Source organism: Anabrus simplex, chromosome 12 (assembly GCF_040414725.1).
Source record: "Anabrus simplex isolate iqAnaSimp1 chromosome 12, ASM4041472v1, whole genome shotgun sequence".
NCBI lineage: Eukaryota > Metazoa > Arthropoda > Insecta > Orthoptera > Tettigoniidae > Anabrus > Anabrus simplex.
Window position 1 is genome coordinate 44,010,505 of NC_090276.1, and position 25,514 is coordinate 44,036,018.

General features: G+C 42.1%; 1 protein-coding gene across 1 annotated transcript in view; it reads right to left on the bottom strand.

The window, feature by feature from the left end:
- hiw (highwire) overlaps nt 1–25,514 on the bottom strand; it is an 815,007-nt gene that overhangs the window by 725,304 nt on the left and 64,189 nt on the right. The window contains exons 13-18 of the mRNA XM_068229800.1: nt 10,881–11,038; nt 8,337–8,564; nt 7,265–7,590; nt 4,969–5,236; nt 4,590–4,743; nt 1,977–2,266 (exon numbers count right to left, since the gene is read on the bottom strand). Of these exons, the coding sequence (XP_068085901.1) occupies nt 1,977–2,266; nt 4,590–4,743; nt 4,969–5,236; nt 7,265–7,590; nt 8,337–8,564; nt 10,881–11,038 (1,424 nt within the window). The remainder of the gene's footprint in view (nt 1–1,976; nt 2,267–4,589; nt 4,744–4,968; nt 5,237–7,264; nt 7,591–8,336; nt 8,565–10,880; nt 11,039–25,514) is intronic.

The following is a 25,514-nucleotide window of genomic DNA, read 5'->3' on the forward strand; positions in this document are numbered from 1 at the left end:
AATAAATAAATACTTAATTGTGAATCTATTGAAGTGTGATACGGACCATGAAGCTGATTTTATGTAATATCTGCCGATAGGCGACTTTCAAATGCGACTAGATGTACAACGCTTTACAATGCTATGGACGTGACAACTCTTCGAGAATACCTGGTATTGGTTTGAACCTTCGGACAGACTTGAATCAAAGGTGCAGGTTTCAACATTCGTGCCACCTCTACACACTTAAAGATGCAGATACCTGTGCACTTCCTGTAGGATTTTAATTTGATGATGATGATGATGACTGTTGCTTAAAGGGGCTTAACAGCTAGGTCATTGGCCCCTAATAGTACAAGGTGCAACGAAATGAAAATTAAAGCTTCAACATGTATCCACTGACTAGAATCTAAAACGAATGATGAAGAAAAAAAGCGATTGTGAAACAAAAACAATCAGTGGATCCAATTCACAATGTCTAAATTACTGGGATGATGTTTTTTATCTAAAGGGGTCCAAAATCCAGGACACTGGCCCCTCCTAATGGTACAAATCACTGGTAAGGCAGAACCACGGTGTTCCTCCTATAGTGGTACTAATCACAGGTAACGTAGACTGATGGTGTGTCTCGCAGGTAATGTAGACCTATGGTATATCGAACACAATGGCACCACTCACAGGTAACAGAAACCCATGGTGTTTCGCACATAAGGGCACTACTAATAAGCAAAGCAGACCTATGGTGTTCCTTACATAGTTGAAGTAAACACGTGCGCTGGTATTCCCGTAGTGTTCCTCACTTAGTGGAATTAATCACAGGCCACATATACTCATGGGATGGCTCACATAGTAGTATTAATTATAGGCACTGTAAACCCACAGTGTATGACACATTACGGTAACACCCACAGGTAACAAATCCCAAGGTCTTCATCACATAATGAAACTACTCTCAGGAAACGCAGACCCATGGAGTAACTCAGAAAGCGGTACTACTCGTAGGTAGCGCAGACCCATTCTGAACACAGGGCACTGACACATTTCAGCGCAGCGTTATGGCACATGGACATTAGTCCATCACAAGTAGTCTCATGGTCCTAAAATCATCACCCCTTGGTAGCCCCTTTTGGTTGCCTCGTATGACAGGCAGGGGATTTGTCTGCATCCCCCACCCACAGGGGGGGGAGAGGATTTTAATTTTGTCTTCATTAGTAAGCAATGTCACTACTTTTTCCACCGGGCGAGTTGACTAAGCGGTTAGAGTCGCGCAGCTGTGAGCTTGCATCCGGGAGATAGTGGGTTCGAATCCCACTGTCGGCAGCCCTGAAGATGGTTTTCCATTGTTTCCCATTTTCACACCAGGCAAATGCTGGGGCTGTACCTTAATTAAGGCTACGGCCGCTTCCTTCCCACTCCTAGGCCTTCCCTATCCCATCATCGCCATAAGACCTATCTGTGTCGGTGCGACGTAAAGCAAAAAAAAACCCTACTTTTTCCATATCCATTACTAGGCTATCAAGCAACAAATATTCACTACCCATCACTGTACCATTCAACTCAGAATACATTGCTGACTGGAATAAAAAATGTACGCACAAACAAGCTCACTTGGTTTTCAGCAGTCTCACTGGTAACCAACAACCAAAATTTAGCTTTCCTGAGACTAACAACTTGTTCCCCGAAGGTGCAATTTACCCTGTGAAGTTCAGGAATTCAAGGCCTTTTCCCATTATCACGCGACTTTTCCTGACCTGTCTCCTGTAGCGAGGGCTCTTATCTGTGTTGAAAATCACATTCCATTTATAGGGGATAGCAAATAAGATTTTCAGTGGCTCGAAAACTGTAATTGAAATAGTGAAAATTCATGATGCAATAAGTGAAGTATTTTTATATAGATTTATTATGATGGGAATTGGAACTTTAAATTTACGATGGGCTAAGTAAGAAAACGTCTTAATAAGGAACGCACTAATGAGGTAATTAATTAGGAGACTTACTCTCAAAGCGAGTAACAGCACTGAAGTCCTCTCGACTGTACACCTTGCCTGCACCAGAGGGTCGTTCTTCGCTCTCCTCTCTGACAGCCAGACGTTGTTCCTGAGCCTGAGTTAACGTATCTAGGCAGCTCAGCAGGTGAAGAGCAGCTTGAGAGCGTGTGACGAAACAGGAGGCTACCACAGGAAGAGCCAGTTCAGGCGACAGTATGGAGGGGGGCAGGCTGGCAGCGGCACGAGCCTCGCAAGCAACAACGTTGTAGCACGAAACCTCTTGGCTGCCTGGGTGATAGCTGAAACGTATAGAAAGGCAGAATACTATCAAACCTCAATATATAGAACTAAATAAATATAGGGTGGAATAAAAGTCACTTTCTCAAAAAATTTGAAACCTTAAATTGTTCATTTCTAGCAATCCAAAGGTTGTATAGACTTCTCAACACAGTATGGCAGGACAATATCATCCCAGAAAACTGCAAAAAGGGCATAACTGCGCATCTTTTCAAGGAAGGGGGTGGGAGAAAATGCACCAAACACCATGGTTTAAAACACCTGAAAGTCAGAGAGTAGATTAAGAGCAATTAATTGTAGAACCATTATTCGAAGAGGAACAATATGGTTTCAGGCCAGGAAGAACATCAGATCTTATCTTTGCTCTCAGGATGCTAATGGAAAAGCACTGAGGAAATTAGAAGCCTTTATTTTTTACTGTTCCTACTACTACTAAAACATTTTCATTCCTCCCCTGAAGGGGGAGGCGGACTTTTTAGACAGTAACACTGTCTCTCAGGCTGTGAGATTCCTTGTGGTGAAGAGATGCACGGAGAAGGTGAGGGGGTTGGCAGCTGAGACTCATACTAGGAACAGCCCAGACATTCGCCTTAGTGCAGGGGAACAGAAAACCATGGAAAACAATGGAAAAACATTCTCAGGACAGCCGACGGTTGGGGCTAGCCATGAGGTCAAGCCCTACCCCGTCTCTCGAATGCAGAGGCGTAGAGCCAAGGTAGGGCCGTGGCCACCCCTCCTCTGCTCGGTTAGCCGGTCAGAGTGCAGAGCTGTTGGACCACAGACCAGCCGTGGCCACTTGAGGGCCGAGACCCACTCTGCATCTACCGACCCTGTTACTGGATATCGCAAAGGCCTATGACAGCATACTAAGGGAGCTTATCTGGGAGTATCTAAAGGACCTGAAAGGTTGCTACCATGAAATAATGAAAGGAAGGTTAGAGGGGAGGAAGGAAAAGGTAATGTTAATAATGTTATTTTCTTTACGTTCCACTAACTACTTTTTAAGGTCTTCGGAGACGCCGAGGTGCCGGAATTTAGTCCCACAAGAGTTCTTTTACGTGCCAGTAAATCTACTGACACAGGGCTGTCGTATTTGAGCACCTTCAAATACCACCGGACTGAGCCAGGATCGAACCTGCCAAGTTGGGGTTAGAAGGCCAGCGCCTTAATCGTCTGAGCCACTCAGCCCGGCAGGAAGGAAAAGGGAAGGCCACATCACACTTATCAAGTAATTAAAAGAAGACGTGAAAATTTCCTCGTTAGCACAGTTGGATGGTTTTAAATTTTGTGCACCTGAAAAAGCTATTTAGAGGAAAAGGCCCTAGTCCCATGCAGCGATCCTTTCTGTGAAACTTTCCATCAATTTCCTCTGTACTGGTAACATTCCTGTCATTTTCACAACATTATTTCAAGAACCAAATTAACAGATAGCCCTACAGTAATTTGTTTTTTTGACATGATGCTTTTCTCTGTCTCTGCACTAAACATGAAAACTGAAAAGTATGGTATGAAAATTGGCGCAGAGAAACCAAGACCATGGTGATATCAAGAGGAGGAAGACATGAGAAAGGCATTGTGAAAATTGGTGGTCAAAGCCTTGAAATTGCTGACAGTTTCAAATACCTAGGCAGTGAGTTAAAGCATAATACAAGGCTGGACACAGATATTAACACAAGGGTGCAACAGGGCAAAGCATTGTACCAGAGTGTAAGAAACATTGTTCGGAATAAGGAAGTACCAAGCAGAATTCATATTAAGGAAATGTGAAGAGATAAAGTACAAAATGTATTATGCACCTATATTGACTTCTGCGGCTGAGACCTAGACAATGACAAGTAGGGAGAAGAGTAGAATTCAGGCTAGTGAAATGAAATACGTAAGAAGTATGACAAGAAAGGCAGAGTGAGAAATGAAGATGTTAGAAAAGAAGTTGGAATCAAAAATCTAAATGAGAGAATTGATGGGAATAAACTAAGATGGTTTGGACAAGAGGATGGAGAAAAGAATATACCAAAACAGATGATGGAGATGAAGTTTGAGGAAAAGAGAGTGAATGGGAGACCTAGAACGAGACAGATTGATTTGATAAGGAGGAGTGCAAGAAGAAGAAACCTCGACTGGGACAAAATGATGGAAGAGGAATGGTGGAAGGAAAGAGGAAGGTGGAGAAGTGCCATAAATGTCCCAACCCAGCAGGAGCTGGATAAGGAGAAAGGAGGAGGATGATGACTTGTTTCTTTCTCTGCCCTGTAAAATCACATTGGGTGACTTTTGGTGTAGTTTCCTGTGTACCAATATAAATTATAAGGTATATATTTTCAGTACCTCCAAAGTACATTGTAGAGAGGATCAAGGCAGGTAGCAGTATGGGAGAAGTCCACCTGGTCTGATCCTCCAAAGCTGCTACAGTTGCCATCTCGCTTGCTAATAGCCAAGCATCTGAAGGAGCTGCCGTGGTCAGTTTGTGTTGGCAACAATACTGCAAACAGCCAATTCATATTAATTTTGTATATGTACATAGCCAAATGAGGAAAAATGGTGAGAAAATGTAGCACACCAAGGACAGGATGTGAAAGACATACATATACAGCAGAAAGAAATATTTTGGGAATAATTTTGTATCAGGTTGACATGTTCACTGTTTTCTACCTTTACTAGGAAATAATTTCTTTGTAACTCCAAGGTTAAGAAAAGGTCAACTTACTAATGCTGCTCTTGTTGGCCATAACGGTGGAACGTATTAGAGTCAAAGAGTTGATGAGGCTCTCATCTATCTTCAGGTATGTCTGATCCCCTGATGCACCCACCCATGTTGCTCGACGTCCGTAGCGGGGTCCTACGTTTGGGACAAGACCTGGAAATGAATACCAAGGACCATCTCGAGATGAACGACCGTCCTTTCGTCCACTGCTGTTGCCAGCAGTCGAAGGGTCTTGCCCTGATACTGGTGAAGGTCGACCCAACTGTCCTTTCTGTAATGGTACAAAAGCATGGCGAAGTTACTGAATAACGCAGTAGATCTTAATGTTTGGACTGTTACTTACACAGCCCACAGTAATATATGATATTCTTTTCAATTTGTCGTGTGAAGCAAGGAAAACTGCAAATAAAGTGTTAAGACTTCTCTGTTCCCTTAGAAGTAAATCAAAACTGACCATGTCTGTTCTAATAATGACATAAGTTTTGAATACAACTGACCATTGCTCTACTGGCGAAATGGTACTCTCTGTCATCACCAAATGGCTCTCTATTATACAGGGAGGTTGGAAACAACGTGACCTGGGTATATGGGCATTAAAGTGTTAAAGTGTTGGTCATACTGATAAATAATAATAAAAAAAAAAAAAAAAAGTCAATTTATCAGCTGCTGAAGTTAGCCAATCAGTTCTCTTCATAGGCGAATTCAATGGGCTTTGCAAAGCTGTGTTGCAAAATCTGCACATGGCTTGCAATGTGAGTCCACATCCACCAAATGCATGCCACATGGCTGCTTAACGAACATTTCCATAAATGAACTATCGCCTAACACCTACTGATGCCGAGAACATCATCAAGAACAAATGCACCATGAGTTTTATCCAGTGTCACCGCGCATACTTCGTGTTCAAATCCCTCCCCTGATAAAGATTTCTTCGACTGCGCTCTCAAGCTCGTTTTTAAGCCACGTCCAGATTTAGAAACTCTGCCTTGCAAAGCAATGTGATTGGCTAACGTTCAGAAGCTGATAAAATGACAATGTCACGAGATATTGAATTATTTTCAAATTATTTTATCAATCTGACCAACCCTCTAACACTCATATTCACATTGTTTCAAACCAACCTGTATATGGAGTATATGGAGTAGTAGTTAACTCTTAAGAGTTTCCACCTATTCAATACATAGTTGTATTTGCAATGTTATTTACATTACATGGGACTAGTTTCAACCCTACACGAGGTCACCATCAGCCATATTTAAACATACACAATATATGAAGAAATCCTAAAACATGTTTCTAATCAGCAAGAACCTTATGAATATATAATTTACAATAAGATGTGTGGTTGAATTAGGCAAGGTGCAAAGGCGCTCAAAGTGTTGCAAATGAAAGTGTAATATTGCAAGTGATATAGGCGAGCAATATATAATACAAGTACAGTAAACATGCTAAAAAGTCTGGGTGTAAAAGTAAAAATGAGATGTTCTGTGTTGTAGGTCAATTTGATTTTAGACACATGGTGTATCAGATGGAATTCAGTAGGTCTTGGTTATACATAACGGTTGTGGACCGAGTGCTATGGTACTAAGAATGAACACAATATAGCATGACACATATAATAAAAGTATACAAGTATGTACAATGTTTGAGTAACAAATGTGTGGATGATACTCTCTAGAAGAATCTATGAAGAGTTGATTTAAACACTAGGATGTACTGAGGTCCAAATATGAATTTTAAAATGTTTCAAAAATTGCACGAAAAAATTTGATTTTTTTACTCGGCAGTATAAATGATATTCATGACGTTAATATAATGAGTGAAGAAAGGGATCACTTAGCTACAAGAAAATGTAAATTACAATGAGATCTTGAAAAGTGAGGATAGGATATGCTTTTATCTTCGATGCTGCATAATAGGCATTTTCTCTCTGGCAATCTTCACAACCACTGCAGTAAGGGAGCCGGCACTAAGAGGGTTAATCTCAGAGGAGTGATGAATGAGGGAATCATTTCATCAACAGAGTAAATATCAATTGAATTCAAAACTTTTGGCATTGATAGAACAGTCATAGTCAATTGAGTTTCTCTTCTCAGGATGTCTTCACAGAACTTAAAGATTCCTTCAAGTTTCTCTCTTTGACATGGTAAACACCCTAAAGATATTATATCTATATTTAATTATATGAATAAAATCAATAGAGGTATTTAAACTTTGATACAATCTATGTTTATTTTTGTTGAAGTTCTGAAGAAAAATTAACCAAGCCCTATGCCCTTCAAGAGTGTGTACAGCTCACCTGAAAACTGCCGAAAGTGTATACTTCGCCTCGAGTAGTAAGTATAACGGTATGATTACTTCCAGCAGCGACATGGACAGCGTTTGAAGGAAGTTTGACGAGCGAAGGGCCACCACGAGGGAGTAGATCTCCAACACCCAGCTGGCCATAAGAATTGCTGCCAAATGTTAATACTTCCCCACTCTGAAGCAAGAGCACAGAATGGTGTAACCCGCATGCCACCTGGACTACCGGACTGTCCACGGGCAGCAGTACGCGTGCTGGGGTGAGAGATGTTACTCGACTGGCATCGCGCTCCACGTCGCTTCCACCAGCCTGTTCCTCGGCTGCAAAAGGAGCAATTACACAACATAACTCAAAGTAAGTACTGGAAAGGAACAAATATGTGTCAAATGATCAAGTGATACGACACGATAATGCAAAATAATTATAATCTCACATCAATCCTCGAGAACTAGGACTGGGAAGGAAGTGACTGTGGTCCTAAATAAGGAAAAGCCGCATTATTAGCTAGGAGTGAGATCAGGAAACCATGGAAAACCTCTTTCAGGGATTATTTTATTTTTAGAAGCTGCCTCACATCGCACCGACACAGGATAGTTTTTATGGTGACGATGGGTCAGGAAGGGGGTAGGAGTGGGAAGGAAGCAGCCATTGCCTTAATTAAGGTAAATCCCCAGCATTTTCCTGACGTGAAAACGGGAAACCACGGAAAACCATCTTTAGGGCTGCCGACAGTGGGGTTTGAACCCACTATCTCCCGAACATTCGATACTGGCCATACGTAAGTGACTGCAGCTATTGAGCTTGGTGACCTTCAAGGCTGTCGAGAGTGAGGTCTGTACGCACTATGCCAACTTGCTCGATCATCACACTTTTACAGACCAAGAAGTGGGAGTTCACACATTTGGGCAACTAAAGGAGAGGAAACGGTTTTCTGCCATGAATGTTGGAGAGCTATCACCAGAGGAGCAAACCAGGCAGATGGCTGATGCACTACAGATGAATGGAATGCCCATGACTACTTTAGTATTATTTTGATTTCCATGACAAACACCCAGTCAATACTTACCCATGACACTAGCAGCTGCTGGTACTACCGGCGGTGATGGACGGAATACTGCAGGTTTTGCTACAACAGCTATGGCAGCTCCAGATGGACCTGCACGATTACTAGTACCCTTCATCTTAAGTCCACAATGTTTAACTGCTACACCACCAGCAATCTTGCCACGTTGCCTCTGTCTACGCTCATCTAGTCGCCGCTGGAGGTGGTCCTGGATACGAGCCCCATGACGTCCTGCAATAAAAAAATCTAACCATGAACACAAACCTGATGCTCTGTATTCTGCTCATCTTTTATCATTTTATCATTTAAATCAAGTCATAGAGAGTGTATAAAAATTAGAATAACAAACTTATAGATGTTGTACAGGACACAAACACAAAAGAGAGAGAGAGAGTGTGTGTGTGTGTGTGTGTGTGTGTGTGTGTGTGTGTGCACATGCTCGTGCGGAATATATAGTTTTGCTGCTAGGTGACTATAAGTTGGTGAATAGCTTGTTGAAACTCTCTTTCTCTTCTCTGATATTAATTCCTATGTTAAGGTCAATCCCTTTCATAAGTGTGATTGAACTAACTACCTCTGCATAATCTACCAAACATTTCTGGACAAAGTATTACTGGAGCTGTTGCAAGATGTGCCATTGGCCACAATGCAACAAATGTGTTTCCAGCATGATGGGGCACAGGCACACTTTGGAATTTCAGTATGTGGTCATTTAAACGAAGCATTTCAAGAGCACTGGATTGGATGATGATGATGATGATGATGATGATGATGATGATGATTGCTGTTAAAAGGGGCCTAACAGTTAGGTCATTGGCCCCTAATGGCATGAGGTGCAATGAAATGAAACGATATTTAAAACTTCAAAATGTATCCAATGACTAGAATCTTAAATGAATGATGATGAAAAAATGACCATGAATCCAAAACAATCAGTGCAGCCAATTCACAATTCTTTATTTTAGGAGGAAGCATCATCATCATCATCATCATCATTCTAGTTACAGTTTCCTGGGTACTGTCAGCGAGCCTCTTCCATTCTGTCTTATTGAGATACGTTCTGTTGTTAAGACGTCCTCCAGAGCCCTTCCCCAATCTGCAATGTCCATCTTTATGATGTCCATCCAGTGTGTTCTTTTCCTGCCACATGTCTCTCCAAGTTAACATATGCTGTCCTTGTTGGCTCCATCCTCATTACATGCCCAAACCACCTCAGTCTAAACATGCTGATCCGATCTAACAATGATGTAACAAAGTTTCCAAAGGGGGCCAAAATTCCAGGTCACCAGCCTCTCATGATGTTACTAATCACTGGTAAAGCAGAACCACGGTGTTCCTTCTATAGTGGTACTAATCACAGGTAACGAAGACTCATGGTGTTCCTAGCATGTTGGTACAAATCATAGGTATGTTACTCATAACGGAACCAATCACAGATAACACAGACCCATGGTGTTCCTCACATAATGGTACTACTCACAGGCAACACAGACCCATGGTGTTCTTCACACAGCGGTACTAAGTATGGGCAATGCACAATCCCGTGGTGTTCCTCAAAAAGTGGTACTAATCGTAGGCAGTGTAGACCCATAGAGTTCAGCTCATAAGTATTGCAAACCCATTCTGAACACAGTGGAAACAACATATTCCAACACAGTGCTCAGCACCTTCTCACGCTAGACACTAGTCTGTGCAGCCGAGCGCCCGCTCCCCTGCCCCGGTGGGATGCACACGATGTTACTGATCACAGGCAAAGCCCAGACCTGTGGTGTTCCTCACATAATGGTACTGTTCCCAGGTAACGTAGACCCATGGAGTTCCGCACAGGGTGGTACTAATCGCAAGTAACGTCAACCCATGCTGTTCCTCATATAATGGTACAAATCACATGTAGCCTCATGGTTCTAATTCCATCACCCCTTGGTTTCCCCTTTTAGTAACCTCTTACGGCAGGCAGGGGATACCGTGGGTGTATTCTTCGTCTGTATTCCCCACCCACAGCGGGGTGCTTTGGATTGGGAGAGGAGGTCCTATTTTCATGGCCTCCCCATTCACTTGATTTATCCACCTCACACTTTTACCTTTGGAATTGGATGTGGGTTCTTGTGTATGAGACTCCTGTTGGTGCTGAAGAGACTTTGGTTGCCAGGATAGTTGCAACAGCTGGGGAAATTCAGGAAAATTCTGAAAAATTTGTTTGTGTTTTACAGTCCATGATTAGGTGATGTGAGCTTTGTGTGCAGCTCAAGGCAGATATTTTTGAACCTCTTCTGTAAAGTACACTGAAGAATGTAAATTTTGTGGCACTGTACTTCAGAGGAAAATAAAGTGTATGATATGTATTGTAATACAGTTGTTATTCTTATCCTAACTAAGCAAATCTTGAAGGGCGAAATATCGTAATAAAAAGTTGCTTGTTTTTGTGTCCTATACAACCTCTGTAAGGTTGCTGATTTAAATTTTGTACTTCCTGTATAAAAAGACAGCAACACATAGCACTGATGTAAAGGTATGACCATGATCTAACGAGACGTTTCAAATAGTCACCTCCAAAAATGAGATCGAGTCTCATCATCCCTGCTAGATCTCCAGCACCACTTGGCCCCAGAATGGCAAGCTCTGAATTATCTACATTCTCTTTGGCACATATCCGGCAGCACCCACACTCGGCACAGCCTGAATCACCTTCACCGCAGCCACATTCCCTGAACACAAAAAATGAAATGAAAATATACTGATATAATGGAAAGGCAACATAAAAGATATGAATATACATCACACACAGAAATCTAGAAAGATGGAAACATATACACAAGATAAAAATATAAATAAAGGAAAAGATAATAATGTTACTGGCTCTACATCCCACCAAATACTTTTACAGGTTTCAGCGACGATGCCAAGGTGACAGAATTTCTTTTTTGTTAGTGGCTAGTGACTAGTGTCGCACCAACACTGATAGGTCTTATGGCGACGATGGGATAGGGAAGGCCTAGGAGTTGGAAGGAAGCGGCCGCGGCCTTAATTAAGGTACAGCATTTGCCTGGTGTGAAAATGGGAAACCATGGAAAACGATCTTCAGGGCTGCTGACAGTGGGTTCAAACCCACTATCCTCCGGATGCAAGCTCATAGCCGCGCACCTCTAACCACACGGCCAACTCGCCCGGTATGTGACGTAATTTAGTCCTACAGGAATTCTTTTACATGTCAGTAAATCTACCGACATGAGGCTGACGTATCTGAGCACCTTCAAATATCACCGTACTGAGCCAGGATCGAACCTGCCAAGTTGAGTTCAGAAGGCCAGCGCTTCAACTGTCCGAGCACTCAGCCCAGCTAAAGGAAAAGATTTATATATCGCATGGCTTTTAGTGCCGGGAATACCCGAGGGCATGCTCAGCTCGTCTGCTGCACGTCTTTCTATATGATGCCCATGGGTGATGGTGCGGTTGTGGGTGCGAGATGATGATGATATAAGGAAGGGGAAAGGGTGAAACTCGATGTCGACACATAGGCTAATCCTGTTGAATAACACCAAGGGGTCTGCTCAAGGCTTAACGTCTCCATCCGATGGATGAATCGCCATCAACAGCATCATAAGCCCGCACTTCATATGAACACTGCGGAGATGTTTGGAACTGAATCCAGGCTTTTGGTAGTGATTAGAAATTGTATACCACCACTTCTCCTACCCTGCAAGTCAACAATCTGAGGGTGAAATTTTTTTTCCACCAACAGGACTTGAACTGGCTAACCACAATGTCAGACCATAGTATTATTATTATTATTATTATTATTATTATTATTATTATTATTATTATTGTATCGGGTGGTACACCTCCACGCCGCTAATTTAAATGCGCGCCAGTTAAAACTCCTCTGCTGGAGGAAGTCTGAATTTTATTGACGGTATTAATTTTCTACCTTCTCAGAAGATGTCACTACCTGTAAATTTTGGAGTTTTAGAACTGTGTCACTTTGATGTGTTTTTGTTTCGCTTGAAGTAAGAAGTGTGAACTTTCTCTTCTAGAGGACACTACTGAAGATCTACAATAGTGCAACCTAGTGCGGAGTCAAAGAACTATTTTTTTGGAGAAAATTTAATTTCAAGAGTTTGTTCTTTGTTAAATTTCTTTCTGTCATTGTTTAAGTTGGCAATATTTACCCCTTTCTTCCCCTTGTTATGAATGTATCCAATCTCGAATTTCTTCTATTAATTTCTGACCAATCTGGTGTATCTTCCCCCAACTTGAATCTGTTGCGGGGTCCTACCCAATAAAGAGTTTGTGGGAGGGTGTTTTCTTTCCCCTAACGCCTAGAACCTTCCGCGAGAGGATATAAACTGCTGATTTTCGGGTCTCCGGGCCACTTCTGTTCCATCTTTCAGTGTGTTAAGTACATAGCAGGGGGCGGGAAGCGCCTCTTTCTTCTCCAGCCGTTCAACACAAGGTAATGGCCGATTAATATCTTCTTTCTTTGCTAGCTCAGCAGTTTAACTTTCGGGGCGGGTTCTAAGCGTTCAACCATGTAACCTTTTCCTAAAATGTAACTACTCTTTTCATATATTCTCTTTTAAAACGACATATCGGGATAGAGAGTGCTTAACCCTCTCGAGCTCCCACTCACATCGTCCTGAGGTGAACTTATTTTTCTCAACCAATTCTTCCGTAATGTAATGTAAATTGCTATTAAGTCACCTCTGTAGTATGGGATTAGCCCTTGTATTAACGGCCTAGTGCCAAGTAGGTCTTAAGCAAAGTGTATTAGGAGGGCAAGTTCGCCTCCTCTCAAATTTTATTTTAGAGGTCATGTATTAATCTTCTTGTTATTTAACAGACCTCAGTAGGTTGGGTATTTTGCCCCTGTGTATATGTCCTTTGAGGACGGCTTAAAGGTGGAGTTCGGAGTGGCCTATGATAGGCTTGTATTTTAGGGGGAAGTTGCCCTTTTTGAAAATTGTGTTTCTGCCTCAAGGAGGCTTTTGGATGTAATTGGAAGCAGATGTTTCTGGCATGTTTGGGGGTTTTCGGCCCCTTTGTTGTATGGTGTTCATTGTAAGGTTGGGCTCATTGCTCAAGAATTATGTTTCTGACTTTTGAAGCCCCAAATGGGGTACCTATGTAAATGTATTTGTCAATCGTGTTTCGGCTACTAAGTACCTGTTCTATTTGTTGTTACCTAATTTTGAAAAGAAAATATAACCTTGTTAAATTTTAAAATTAATTTCACTTTAGTAGCTTGAGACCCGTTCACCACCCCGCACCTTCTTTCATGCATAACTACCACCAAAACACGGTAACAAGTGGTAGCAGAGCGTGGTTGAATGGGTCTCAATTTAGCCCCTTTTCACGGCTAAATTTTGTTTGTTCCGAACTCTAACCATTTTCTCAGTTGCTGGAATTTTTTGACCTTTTCAAAATTGGTCTGTCATCATGCCCGGCCCTCGCGATGTTCTCCTTCTTAACTATTTGCGCAAGGAGGAGTTGATCTATGAATTAACTATCAGAAATGTGCAATCTGGAGGCACGGTTGCAATAGACACTAACAAGCTTAGAGAGTCCCTTGATTTGCCCATTTCCATCCCCAATTTGGGAGAGAAAGAAATTGACGACTCTCTTTCCACTATCACGGAGAATATTACTGGGCTAGCTTCTGTAGTTAGTTTTTTTGATGAAAATGATCCGTCTCCGAATCAAATTAAGCGTGTGCAAGGCAGGCTATATCATTTTTCGAATAGGGTTAACGATCTGTTGTCTCTAAAACTGAATGACGTTCAGAGGAAGGAAGCTAGTAAGCTCCTGGAAAATATTTCCGAATTATCTAGTAAGGTCACTCAATTGTTAACTGGGGAAGTTCCTCCCAAATCTGATCAGCCCACCATAGTGAATGTAGGTAGCGAGGAAGAACCTGCTAAGGGAGAAGTAAATAGGAAAACCATCGCTGCTCAAACTATCTCTGCCCCATTGGACAACGAGTCTGAACGCCGTGCATCGCTGAGTAACATCCGTTCTGAATTAACTTCCTTGCCATTGAAACCTTTACCTGCTATGTCACCCGGGTTTAGTAGCTTGCCTCATCCATTGGCAATGTTGCTCAGAGGTATATTTAAGTTTTCCGTTAATACCACCAGTGACGTAATTTCATTTTTAAGATTTCTAGTGGAATTTCAGGATCATGCCCTTGTTTTTTCTCTTTCTCCATGTCAAATCTTGCAAATTATCTATCCGTATGCTATTGGTATTCTCTCTGATAAAATCGTAAGAGCCATTGCCGAGCAATCATCTATTGAGGATTTCCATGCCCATTTGCTAGCTAACTTCATCCCTGCTAGGGCCAGGTCCTCCCTTATTCAGAAGTACTATTATCGTGTACAGCGCCTGGATGAAAACTTGGCTGATTTCATACAGGACATTAAGTTTTATACTAGGGTGTTTGCCCTTCACTTTCCTGAAGATCAGATTGTACAGGCTATTGTAGAGGGAATTTCACCTCCCTATAGGTCATATTTGTGTTTCGCGGCGTGCCCGCAAACTTTCTCGGAACTTGAAGCATTGGCCGTCTCAGCGGAAGGAGTTAGATACGCCGATTCTTTGCGTGTCGCGAAAGAACCCCCGCCTTCCTTTAGTAATACTCGGCCTCCACCTCGCCGATCAGTCACCCCCCGTAAATGTTATGCTTGCGGGTCGCCTGACCATCTGCGCAATAAGTGTCCTCTGATCAAAACTAGTAGGGCAAATAATGGAGCTGGTTCATCACAAGGCTGTTTTAAATGTGGGGCTTTCTCACATATCGCCAAGAATTGTCCCAACTCAAATAGCACCCCCTCCTGCTCAACTTCTGGTGCAAATTCCACCTATGCCAATAATAAAAAGTGACTAGTGGCTCCGGCTGAGTCGACTAATCCATCTTCCCGAGACTCAGCCCCTAGTAAACAGGTTGTAAATGCAGAGAACGATCAGCCTTCAAATTCATCTTTTGAATGCCCTAAAGAATGTCTTAGGATTGCGGCGGATACCCCCGCACCTGTTCCTTTTCTTAAGATTGAGTTAAATAACGAGCCTATAACAGCTCTCTTAGATTCAGGGAGTGTTTGTTAGATTATTTCGGCTGAATGGTATTCTAAATTGAAATCGGTTTGTAAACTTCCTGACTATGTTTCTTCTCCTGTTCAATACATTTCGGCTAATTCATCTCCATTAGAAATTCTAGGTTCCTTACTGGTCAAGATTCGTATTTTTAAGTTTACATGGAAAATTAAATTGTTTGTGGTCAAGCAATTGTCTTGCCCCATTATATTGGGAGCTGACTTTATTTCTCACACTGGTCTTGTGCTCGATCTCCAGTCTAGGTCGTGCACATTCAAATTTGCTTCTAGTTGTAAAATACCACTATTAAAGTGTAATTCTGTGTCATGTTCATCTATTTCGCCTACCCAGGATGAGATGTTGTTAGACCTTAGACATCTACCTGAGGAGCAGGCTGATAGTATTCGTAAATTATGTCAGTCATTTCCAGAGGTGTTCTCTGATACTCTTGGTGTTACTGACCTTATTGAATACAAAATTGAGGTCACGGATTCGATTCCTGTCCGTTTTCCACCTTATAGGCTATCTCCACCTAAAATGAAGGCTCTGAAAGAAATTATCGATCAGATGTTGAAGGATGGTATTATTAGGCCCTCTAAGTCGGCGTATTCATCGCCTATTTTTCTAGTCCCGAAACCCCAAGGAGGCTTCAGGCCTGTCATTGATTACAGGGCTCTCAATCGGAAGGTGGTGTTGCAATCTGTGCCCCTTCCTGACCTTCATTCTTGTTTTTCATGGTTTCGTAAGGCCAAGTTCTTCACTATCTTGGACTTGAATCAGGCCTATAATCAAATTCCCCTTGCCGAAGAGTCTAAACACCTTACAGCGTTTGCCACGGACTGGAATTTATATGAATACAACCGCGTGCCTTTCGGGCTCCCTACGGGAGCAGCTGTGCTCACTAGGCTACTAGATAGGGTTTTCTCCGACATCAAATTCGAGTACTTATATCACTATTTAGATGATGTCGTCGTATTTTCAGAGACTTTTGAAGAACATCTAGATCATCTGCGAGAAGTTCTCGATCGCCTTCGTAACGCTGGGTTAACCGTTAAGTTGTCCAAGGTCGCCTTTGCTAAGCCCTCTATGTCATTCCTAGGGCATATTGTGTCACCCGATGGTGTAGCAGTCGATCATTCTAGAACACAGGCCATCCGTGATTTTAAACCTCCCAAGGACATTAAAGGTATCGCCAGGTTCATTGGTATGGTGAATTTCTTCAGAAAGTTCATTCCTAACTTTGCTAATAGAGCGGCGCCCTTAAACCTTCTTCGTAGGAAAGGCATCAAATTTGAGTGGGGACCTTCTCAACAAGCCGCTTTTGAAGATCTGAAATTAGCTCTCTGTAATGCCCCTGTCCTTGCTATGCCTGATTTCTCAAAGAAATTCATCGTCCAAACGGACGCGTCATCGTCAGCTGTAGCTGCAGTCCTTCTTCAAGAGACTGAACTAGGGAGGCGACCCATCGCCTATGCATCTAGGACTCTATCGGCTCAAGAAGCCAAGTATTCCATCTATGAGCTCGAAGGGTTGGCAGTCTTATTTGCCTTAGAAAAGTTCCGTCTCTATCTGGAACATGTCAAATTCGACCTGGAAACAGATAATCAAGCCCTAAGCTGGGTCTTAGATAGGCCGCGTCATACTGGTCGTATAGCCCGCTGGGCTATTCGTATTTCCGCCTTCCAGTTTGATGTTAGACATATCAGAGGTACTGAAAATGTTGTTGCTGATGGACTCAGCCGTATGTTTCATAACGACGTCGAGACCCACGAACCGGTCGACAGTTCATCACCGTCCGAGGCAATACTATCTGGTGTTAATGCCATCTTAACTGATGCTCCCATGCTTTTTAGGGATATTGAGAAATACCAACGTGAAGATCCGACGCTGGCTCCGATAATGGAAACCCTTTCTTCTGGGGAACATGTTGTCCCTTATGTTCTGAGGAATGGTGTTTTATGTTGCCCTTCGAGGCATGACAAGATGATGAAAGTTGTCGTTCCAGCTGTTCTGGTACCTATGATCTTCAAGTATTATCATGAGACCCCATTAGGAGGGCATCTGGGTATCTTTAAAACTCGTGAAAAGATTCGTGAAATGTTCATCTGGAAAGGTATGGACGGTGAAATCCGTGAACTTGTAAAAGCTTGTAAATCTTGTTTGCTCAGTAAACCCACCATGTCCACCAAGGTTGGCCTTTTGTCTTCGCATCAAGCGTCGCGCCCCATGGAACGTCTGTATATCGATTATGTAGGACCTTTCCCCCAGTCAAAGGGTAATGCTAACAAGTTCCTCTTTGTGTGCGTAGATGGTTTTACCAGATTTTCTTGGTTATTTCCGACTAAGCTGGCTACCGCTCAGTCTACCATTACCTGCTTAAATTCTATTTTTGCTTCTTTTGGTCCGTGTCAATATATTGTATCTGATAATGCTAAGGCTTTTACATCTAATTTATTTCGTAAATTCTGTTTTGACTTATCAATCTCTCATGTAACTACTTCTGCTTATTACCCTCAACCATCTCTGGCTGAACGGGTTAACCGTAATCTCAGGTCCGCACTTATTGCCTATCATCATGAAGATCATTCCAGGTGGGACACGTCCCTGCATTGGATAGCTTTTGCTTTGAATTCGGCGGTTCATGAATCTCACAAGTTTACTCCAGCTTCTTTGATGTTTAAGTTTGTTCCCAACACGCCGCTCTCTAACCTCTGGTCTCTGAATGACATTCTACCCGAGACAATAGATCCGGATAACATTAAAGATCTTTGGAAGAAGGCTAAAGCAAATCTTAAAGTGTCTCATGAAAAGGTTAGGGAAAAGTATGATCGTGGACGGAGACCCACCACGTTGAAGGTAGGTGACCAGGTGATGGTCAAAAATTTTGTTCCCGCGGGCAAGCTTGCCCCCAGATTTCATGGGCCATGCATCATTCTCGATTTTCTCACACCGGTTACATTGTTAGTAAGCAATCCAGCCACCGAGAGGATATTTAGGGTTCACCTGTCCCAGGTGAAACCGGTGTAAATTTTGTGTCAACTTGCTTCATATAATTTGATAGGAATATGAAGGTTATATTTTTTTTGAGTTCCACTCTTAAGGCATTCTGCTCCTTCTATTTTATTTTATATGTAAGCATTTCTTGTAAACCTCCCCGATTGTTAAACTGCCATCCTGTCCTTACCTCGGCCATTACCACGCTCCCGTCTCCTGCTTCAACACACACAGTGGCTTAACTTATGCCATGGATATTTGCACGCCGCTGGCCCCTCAACCTCTCCACAAGCCTGTACCCTCAAAGAAGATGATAGTCCAACACAATTCTGCCGCCAAGCTTTAATGTTTCAGTGCCCCCGCAGCCGCGCGACGCCGTGCAGCTACTGGAGCAGAGGTCGGGCCCCCTCGGCCCCAGCGAGGACGACGTGTGCACGGCGAGCCGGAGCTCTCCTCCCGGCCAAGGCTGATGTGCGGCGCACGACCTGCTACTTGCCCGCGGCCTGTATATGTTCACCGCGGGCGCGGCGTGCTTCAACACCTCTGCTCCCCTCATAGTGCGGGCGAGCGGTATCTCAGGGTACTTGAGGGGTCCGAGCGGCCTCCTTTGGACGCAAGCTGCAACGGCCGGTCTGGCCATCCAACTTAGCCTACATCAACTACATGGACAGTCACTATAAGAGATGACTACACTTGGGAATTCAACAACAAATTTGGTGGACATTGCAAAATTTTTCATCACCTTTTAAAAGATTATCTTCAGAAATTCGCCTTCTACAAACATAAATTCCTTACGTTACCAATTACAACAAAAATTTTGGAACTGAATTAAGAAATTTCTCAAATACTTCTGCAATTTATTTTAATATCAACATCAAAACTTGGACCTTATTTTCAAACAAAAGTTTATGTTCTTCTGTGTTACCCCTTGGAGGAACTTTTGGGGGGGGAGGTCTGTACCGGGTGGTACACCTCCACGCCGCTAATTTAAATGCGCGCCAGTTAAAACTCCTCTGCTGGAGGAAGTCTGAATTTTATTGACGGTATTAATTTTCTACCTTCTCAGAAGATGTCACTACCTGTAAATTTTGGAGTTTTAGAACTGTGTCACTTTTGATGTGTTTTTGTTTCGCTTGAAGTAAGAAGTGTGAACTTTCTCTTCTAGAGGACACTACTGAAGATCTACAATAGTGCAACCTAGTGCGGAGTCAAAGAACTATTTTTTTGGAGAAAATTTAATTTCAAGAGTTTGTTCTTTGTTAAATTTCTTTCTGTCATTGTTTAAGTTGGCAATATTTACCCCTTTCTTCCCCTTGTTATGAATGTATCCAATCCCGAATTTCTTCTATTAATTTCTGACCAATCTGGTGTATCTTCCCCCAACTTGAATCTGTTGCGGGGTCCTACCCAATAAAGAGTTTGTGGGAGGGTGTTTTCTTTCCCCTAACGCCTAGAACCTTCCGCGAGAGGATATAAACTGCTGATTTTCGGGTCTCCGGGCCACTTCTGTTCCATCTTTCAGTGTGTTAAGTACATAGCAGGGGGCGGGAAGCGCCTCTTTCTTCTCCAGCCGTTCAACACAAGGTAATGGCCGATTAATATCTTCTTTCTTTGCTAGCTCAGCAGTTTAACTTTCGGGGCGGGTTCTAAGCGTTCAACCATGTAACCTTTTCCTAAAATGTAACTACTCTTTTCATATATTCTCTTTTAAAACGACATATCGGGATAGAGAGTGCTTAACCCTCTCGAGCTCCCACTCACATCGTCCTGAGGTGAACTTATTTTTCTCAACCAATTCTTCCGTAATGTAATGTAAATTGCTATTAAGTCACCTCTGTAGTATGGGATTAGCCCTTGTATTAACGGCCTAGTGCCAAGTAGGTCTTAAGCAAAGTGTATTAGGAGGGCAAGTTCGCCTCCTCTCAAATTTTATTTTAGAGGTCATGTATTAATCTTCTTGTTATTTAACAGACCTCAGTAGGTTGGGTATTTTGCCCCTGTGTATATGTCCTTTGAGGACGGCTTAAAGGTGGAGTTCGGAGTGGCCTATGATAGGCTTGTATTTTAGGGGGAAGTTGCCCTTTTTGAAAATTGTGTTTCTGCCTCAAGGAGGCTTTTGGATGTAATTGGAAGCAGATGTTTCTGGCATGTTTGGGGGTTTTCGGCCCCTTTGTTGTATGGTGTTCATTGTAAGGTTGGGCTCATTGCTCAAGAATTATGTTTCTGACTTTTGAAGCCCCAAATGGGGTACCTATGTAAATGTATTTGTCAATCGTGTTTCGGCTACTAAGTACCTGTTCTATTTGTTGTTACCTAATTTTGAAAAGAAAATATAACCTTGTTAAATTTTAAAATTAATTTCACTTTAGTAGCTTGAGACCCGTTCACCACCCCGCACCTTCTTTCATGCATAACTACCACCAAAACACGGTAACAATTATTATTATTATTATTATTATTATTATTATTATTATTAGGCTATCACTCGTTAACAAATATGATTGTCTTCCAAAGGTAAAGTTCAAATCACATGAGTTCTTTGATGGCTGTATAATCCAATTTTAGAACCACACACTCTACCACAATGTTGATACATAATATCTTGGGTAGCCACTGGTCCTTGAGGGTTGATCCTTCTACTATTCATATGATCTATCCTAGCTTTGCATTTGTTGACTAGAATTCTCCTTCGCTGTAGTCCAAAGGATAGATACCCTTGGTGGACGAGGCAATGCCATTCTGGATGAGTGGATGCCACAATTGCCCAATTTTCAGGATCAATCCGACATTTCTTTACATTCGTCTTTAGAATGTCTTAATAGAGTTTTTGTTGCCCACCCTTTTTTCTCTGTCTGACGTTCAACTGACAGTACATGATTTGTTTTGGGAGACATGACTCAGGCATGTGAATTACATGACCTGTCCATCGAAGCAGGTGTTTTATTAAGACAGTCTCAAGGCTGGTTGTGTTTGCTTGCTCCAAAACACTTACGTTAGTGCGTTTGTCTTGCCATTTTATTCCGAAGATTCTGCTAATGCAGCGTTGATGGTATTTTCCAGGTATAGTAAGTGCCTTCTGTATGTAACCCAACTTTCACAACCATAGAGCAGAGTTGGAACAACAACAGCTTGGTATACATATATCTTAGTTTGAGTACTGATGTTGTGGTTCTCAAACACGCAAATTCGCACACGACTATAGGCTGCACTGGCACATTTGGGATGATATTGAATTTCAGCGTCAATGTTCGCTTTGTTGAAAAGTGACTGCCCAGATGGGGAAAGCGTTCAATATTTTTTAAGCTAGTCCCATTAATCATGATAGCAGGAGCAGCAGCATTACAGGTTGGTGCAGGTTGATATAAAATCCGCATTTTCCTGGTGTTTATATCTAGATCAATGTTCCTATATGCCTCGTTAAATGCATCCTGGGTACGCTGAACATCATCTTCTGAGTTTGCCAATATAACATCATCGTCTGCCTACTGGAGTTCAAGAATGTAAGTGGAGTAAAACCTCGTTAAGATGTTTCTGCAGGGGACAAGGAAAAAGAACCCGTTAAGCGAGAAAATGTACCACCGAATACATGAATAAAACTATCCAACAGGGATATGGAAACACTAGATACGATTTTTTCTAACATGACGGCATTTTATATCGTGTATCCGTGGCTACAATGAAAACTATTATCTACCATTTCTAACGATAAGAGGAGAATATTAAAAGGTGTGAAAAACATGAGAACAAATGTGAAAACGTTTTCTGCTGGGGATTATAAATAATAAAAGTGCACTGGAAGATGTGAAAAACAACAGACAAGAAAAATATGAATTTGCATGGGGCCAATAAAAATATCGAAGTATTATTGCAGATCACACTCTTTATAAAAACAAATGTAAGTAGAAGCCTTTTATTTTGGAGCAGTGGGTTATTACTTTACAAAGGAAATTTCCTTTGGAGGTTACACTCAACCATGTACAACTGCGACTTTGGCCGCCATTTTGAAATCGACAGAACTCTGATTCAACCAACTGGAACGATCGAGTCAAAACTTGAAGATGCGAGTTTCAACATTTCCGCTACCTCTGCATGCTTAAAGATGCGGGTGCCAGTCCGCTTTCTGATAGATTTTAATTTTGTCCTCAATAGTAAGGAATTTTACAACTTTATCTGAATCCACAAATAGGCTGTCACAAGACAAATACCGTATTTTACTCACCTATTAGACCCCTTTTTTCCCCAATTTTACAGCCAAAAATTGTAAAGGGGGGTCCAATATGCGATAACCTGAAAATTTTGTGCAGCGAACACATGACTTCTAGGTTATAAAGAGCTATAAATTGTACATGTAAACATTCTATACTATTATTTAACAAACTTAGAATATATATTATACTGGCTATTTTCGTCGGAAGGCAGTATTTCTAAACGTAAAAAGACAATAAATGGTGAACACGACTTTTAGGCGTATGGTACATATAAAAGTCTGTTTTAGTTACTCATATCACGTCATTCGTTACATCTCATTCATTCCTCTGGTGAGGTTGACGTCAGGAAGGACATACGACCGTAAAAAGAACTTAATGGCGAGTCATTTGTCTCTGTCAGTTCAGCAGTAGGCCTACCACACAGTAACTGCTTTCATCTGAATTATCGCCAACTTCCCTGCTTTGCTACTGGCGTGTCGGCATTTCAAGTGACGTCATATTCACTGCTATCTCTCATCAGTCGCGTCAGCCATTGTAAATATGGATAGAAATAACCCAGTGTCAAACCATATCATATAGAGAAAGGAAAATGAAAAGGAGCTGACCTGCCAGTGTCACAAGGAGGTATAGAGAGAGGAGACGAGGACAAGGACAAACTCCACATCTTCATACATTGCCGTATTCAAATAGTTAGGCTCTCCCCTCATCAGTCCCAGTTCTTCATTCATCTCTTCTCATACAAGTGTGGAAATAGCCGTCCTTTTACTGTTCCTGATCTTTTATCACCTATATTCATCTCAACTCACTAGCATACAGTAGAACCTCGATTATACGTTCCCGGAAGCTACGTTTTCCCGTATTATCCGTTTAAATTACGTGGTCCCGCGAGCATCCTAATTAAATCACGTTGTAAAAATCCCGCATTATCCGTTCCTCGAAGAAACGATTTCCCGTATCAACCGTTCAGAAATTTCAGTCCCACCAACGCTAAATCCTCGATCACGCGTTTTTCAAGAAACTGTACCTCACGAAAGGGCGGCAACGCATACTTGCGGATCTTGGTGTTAACGTCCAGTCATAGCAGTAATTTGAGGAAGAGGAAAAGCGATCGGCGGTGAACTTGCATAAGGGACCATCTTAGCATCGCATTCAGGTGGTATTGTTTAGAGAATCGAAATCACAAAGCAGAGTGTGTCCACAATAATTGGAAGGAGACAGAGCGCATTTCGACAGCTCTACTTGAAGACGGAACGAGTTTCGTCAAATGTTCGTACTTGCAAAGCGTCTACATTATGTCCAGGGTTAGATGTTTACTTTTTTATTTTGAGTGTATCGCCGAACAGGTTTTCGGCACTTCCCTCAGGGCACTGTATAGTCACTGAGCTTTCAGGCAGGAATCTAAACTGCTCCTTCTTAAGTAACATAAATTTAGTATTTTAATATTATCGCATACGATTACGTTATCGAGACCTGAACAGATGTTTCACCTTACATACATAAAGCCATGGGAGGTTTTGGGATTGCCTTTTACTGTTTTGGTCCTAATGTAAGACTAGGAATTTCACGTTATTGTGTTAAAATGTTAAAACCGCAGTCGTTTTATTTGCGCACGTTACATGTAAAAACCTTTGCATCAATTCGCACTCGTACCGACTTGGACAGCGAGGGCGTTTTCCAGCTGAGGTCAAGGTCGCGAATAACCGTAAATTCGGAAGTTTTGATGATATTTTTTCTCTTTCCAATTTAATCGTGATTAGTGACGGACATTATTGAATATAATGCATTCGAAAACTTGAGAATCGATACTTACATTCGAAATAATATTCTCGAGTTCAACATAACCTTTAAAAGTTGATGTAGGCCGTAGGCCTAATTTGCGCGGTAGATTTCCACAAACTGACTACGAACAGTATACTGGTGACCAAATTACAATGGGAGATTTAAAGAAAAAGGGATTTCGCCATCATGTTGGACGATTTTGTATCCAATGTGCTTTATTTTATTAGATTAGAGAATTAAAAAATACTTGTGGTCGATTGTTTGGCTTAATGTTATTAGGTTTTTCGAACAGTTTGACCGATCAAAGTTGCTGAACTGAAAGAAGTTTCCCCGGTAAAACTGAATGTAAAGTTTCGAGACTTTTAAGCCGCGTACCGGTAATTAATGTTTGAAGCCGGCCCCGCGGTCGAACTTGCCTGCCTCTCAACCGGAGGACCCAGGTTCGATTCCCGGCCAGGTCAGACACATTTACCTGGATATGAGGGCTGGTTCCAGGTTCACTCATTCTACGATTACCTTTAATTGAGGCGCTATTTAATGGTGAGAAGGCGATCCCGGTCTAGAGGTAGGAATAACGGCCGAGAGGATTCGTCACACCGACCATGCGTCACCTCGTAATCTGCAGGCGTTCGGACCGAGCAGCGGTCGCTTGGTAGGTGGAAGGCTCATTGGGGTTATAGTTTGGTTTAGGGGTGTTTGTAAGATTTTAAGTATACATTTTTTTTTTTTTGGTGATGTTTAGCCAAATTGTTCATGGTTCATTCATTCCCGGATTTTCCGTTTTCCTGTGTTGTACGTTTTTTTTCGGTGGTCCCTCCAAAAACGGAGAATCGAGGTTCTACTGTACTAATTTTCAAGCCATTTGCATCCCCAGAATGTGTGTGTGTCATATCTATTTGTTGGTTCTCCTGCAAACATTCGTATTTCTCCGAATCCAAGAAGACTGAATTCAAGACAACCCCCACGTTTGAAAAGAAGCAGCGTGGTTACCGTGGTAGCTGCCAGAGATGATCATTACTGTTAGGTCGCGAATGGAAGACAACCCTTGATATTTCACACGAGATTCTGAGAAAAAAAACATCATCTTGGATTCAGAGAAATATGTCCTCTGTTC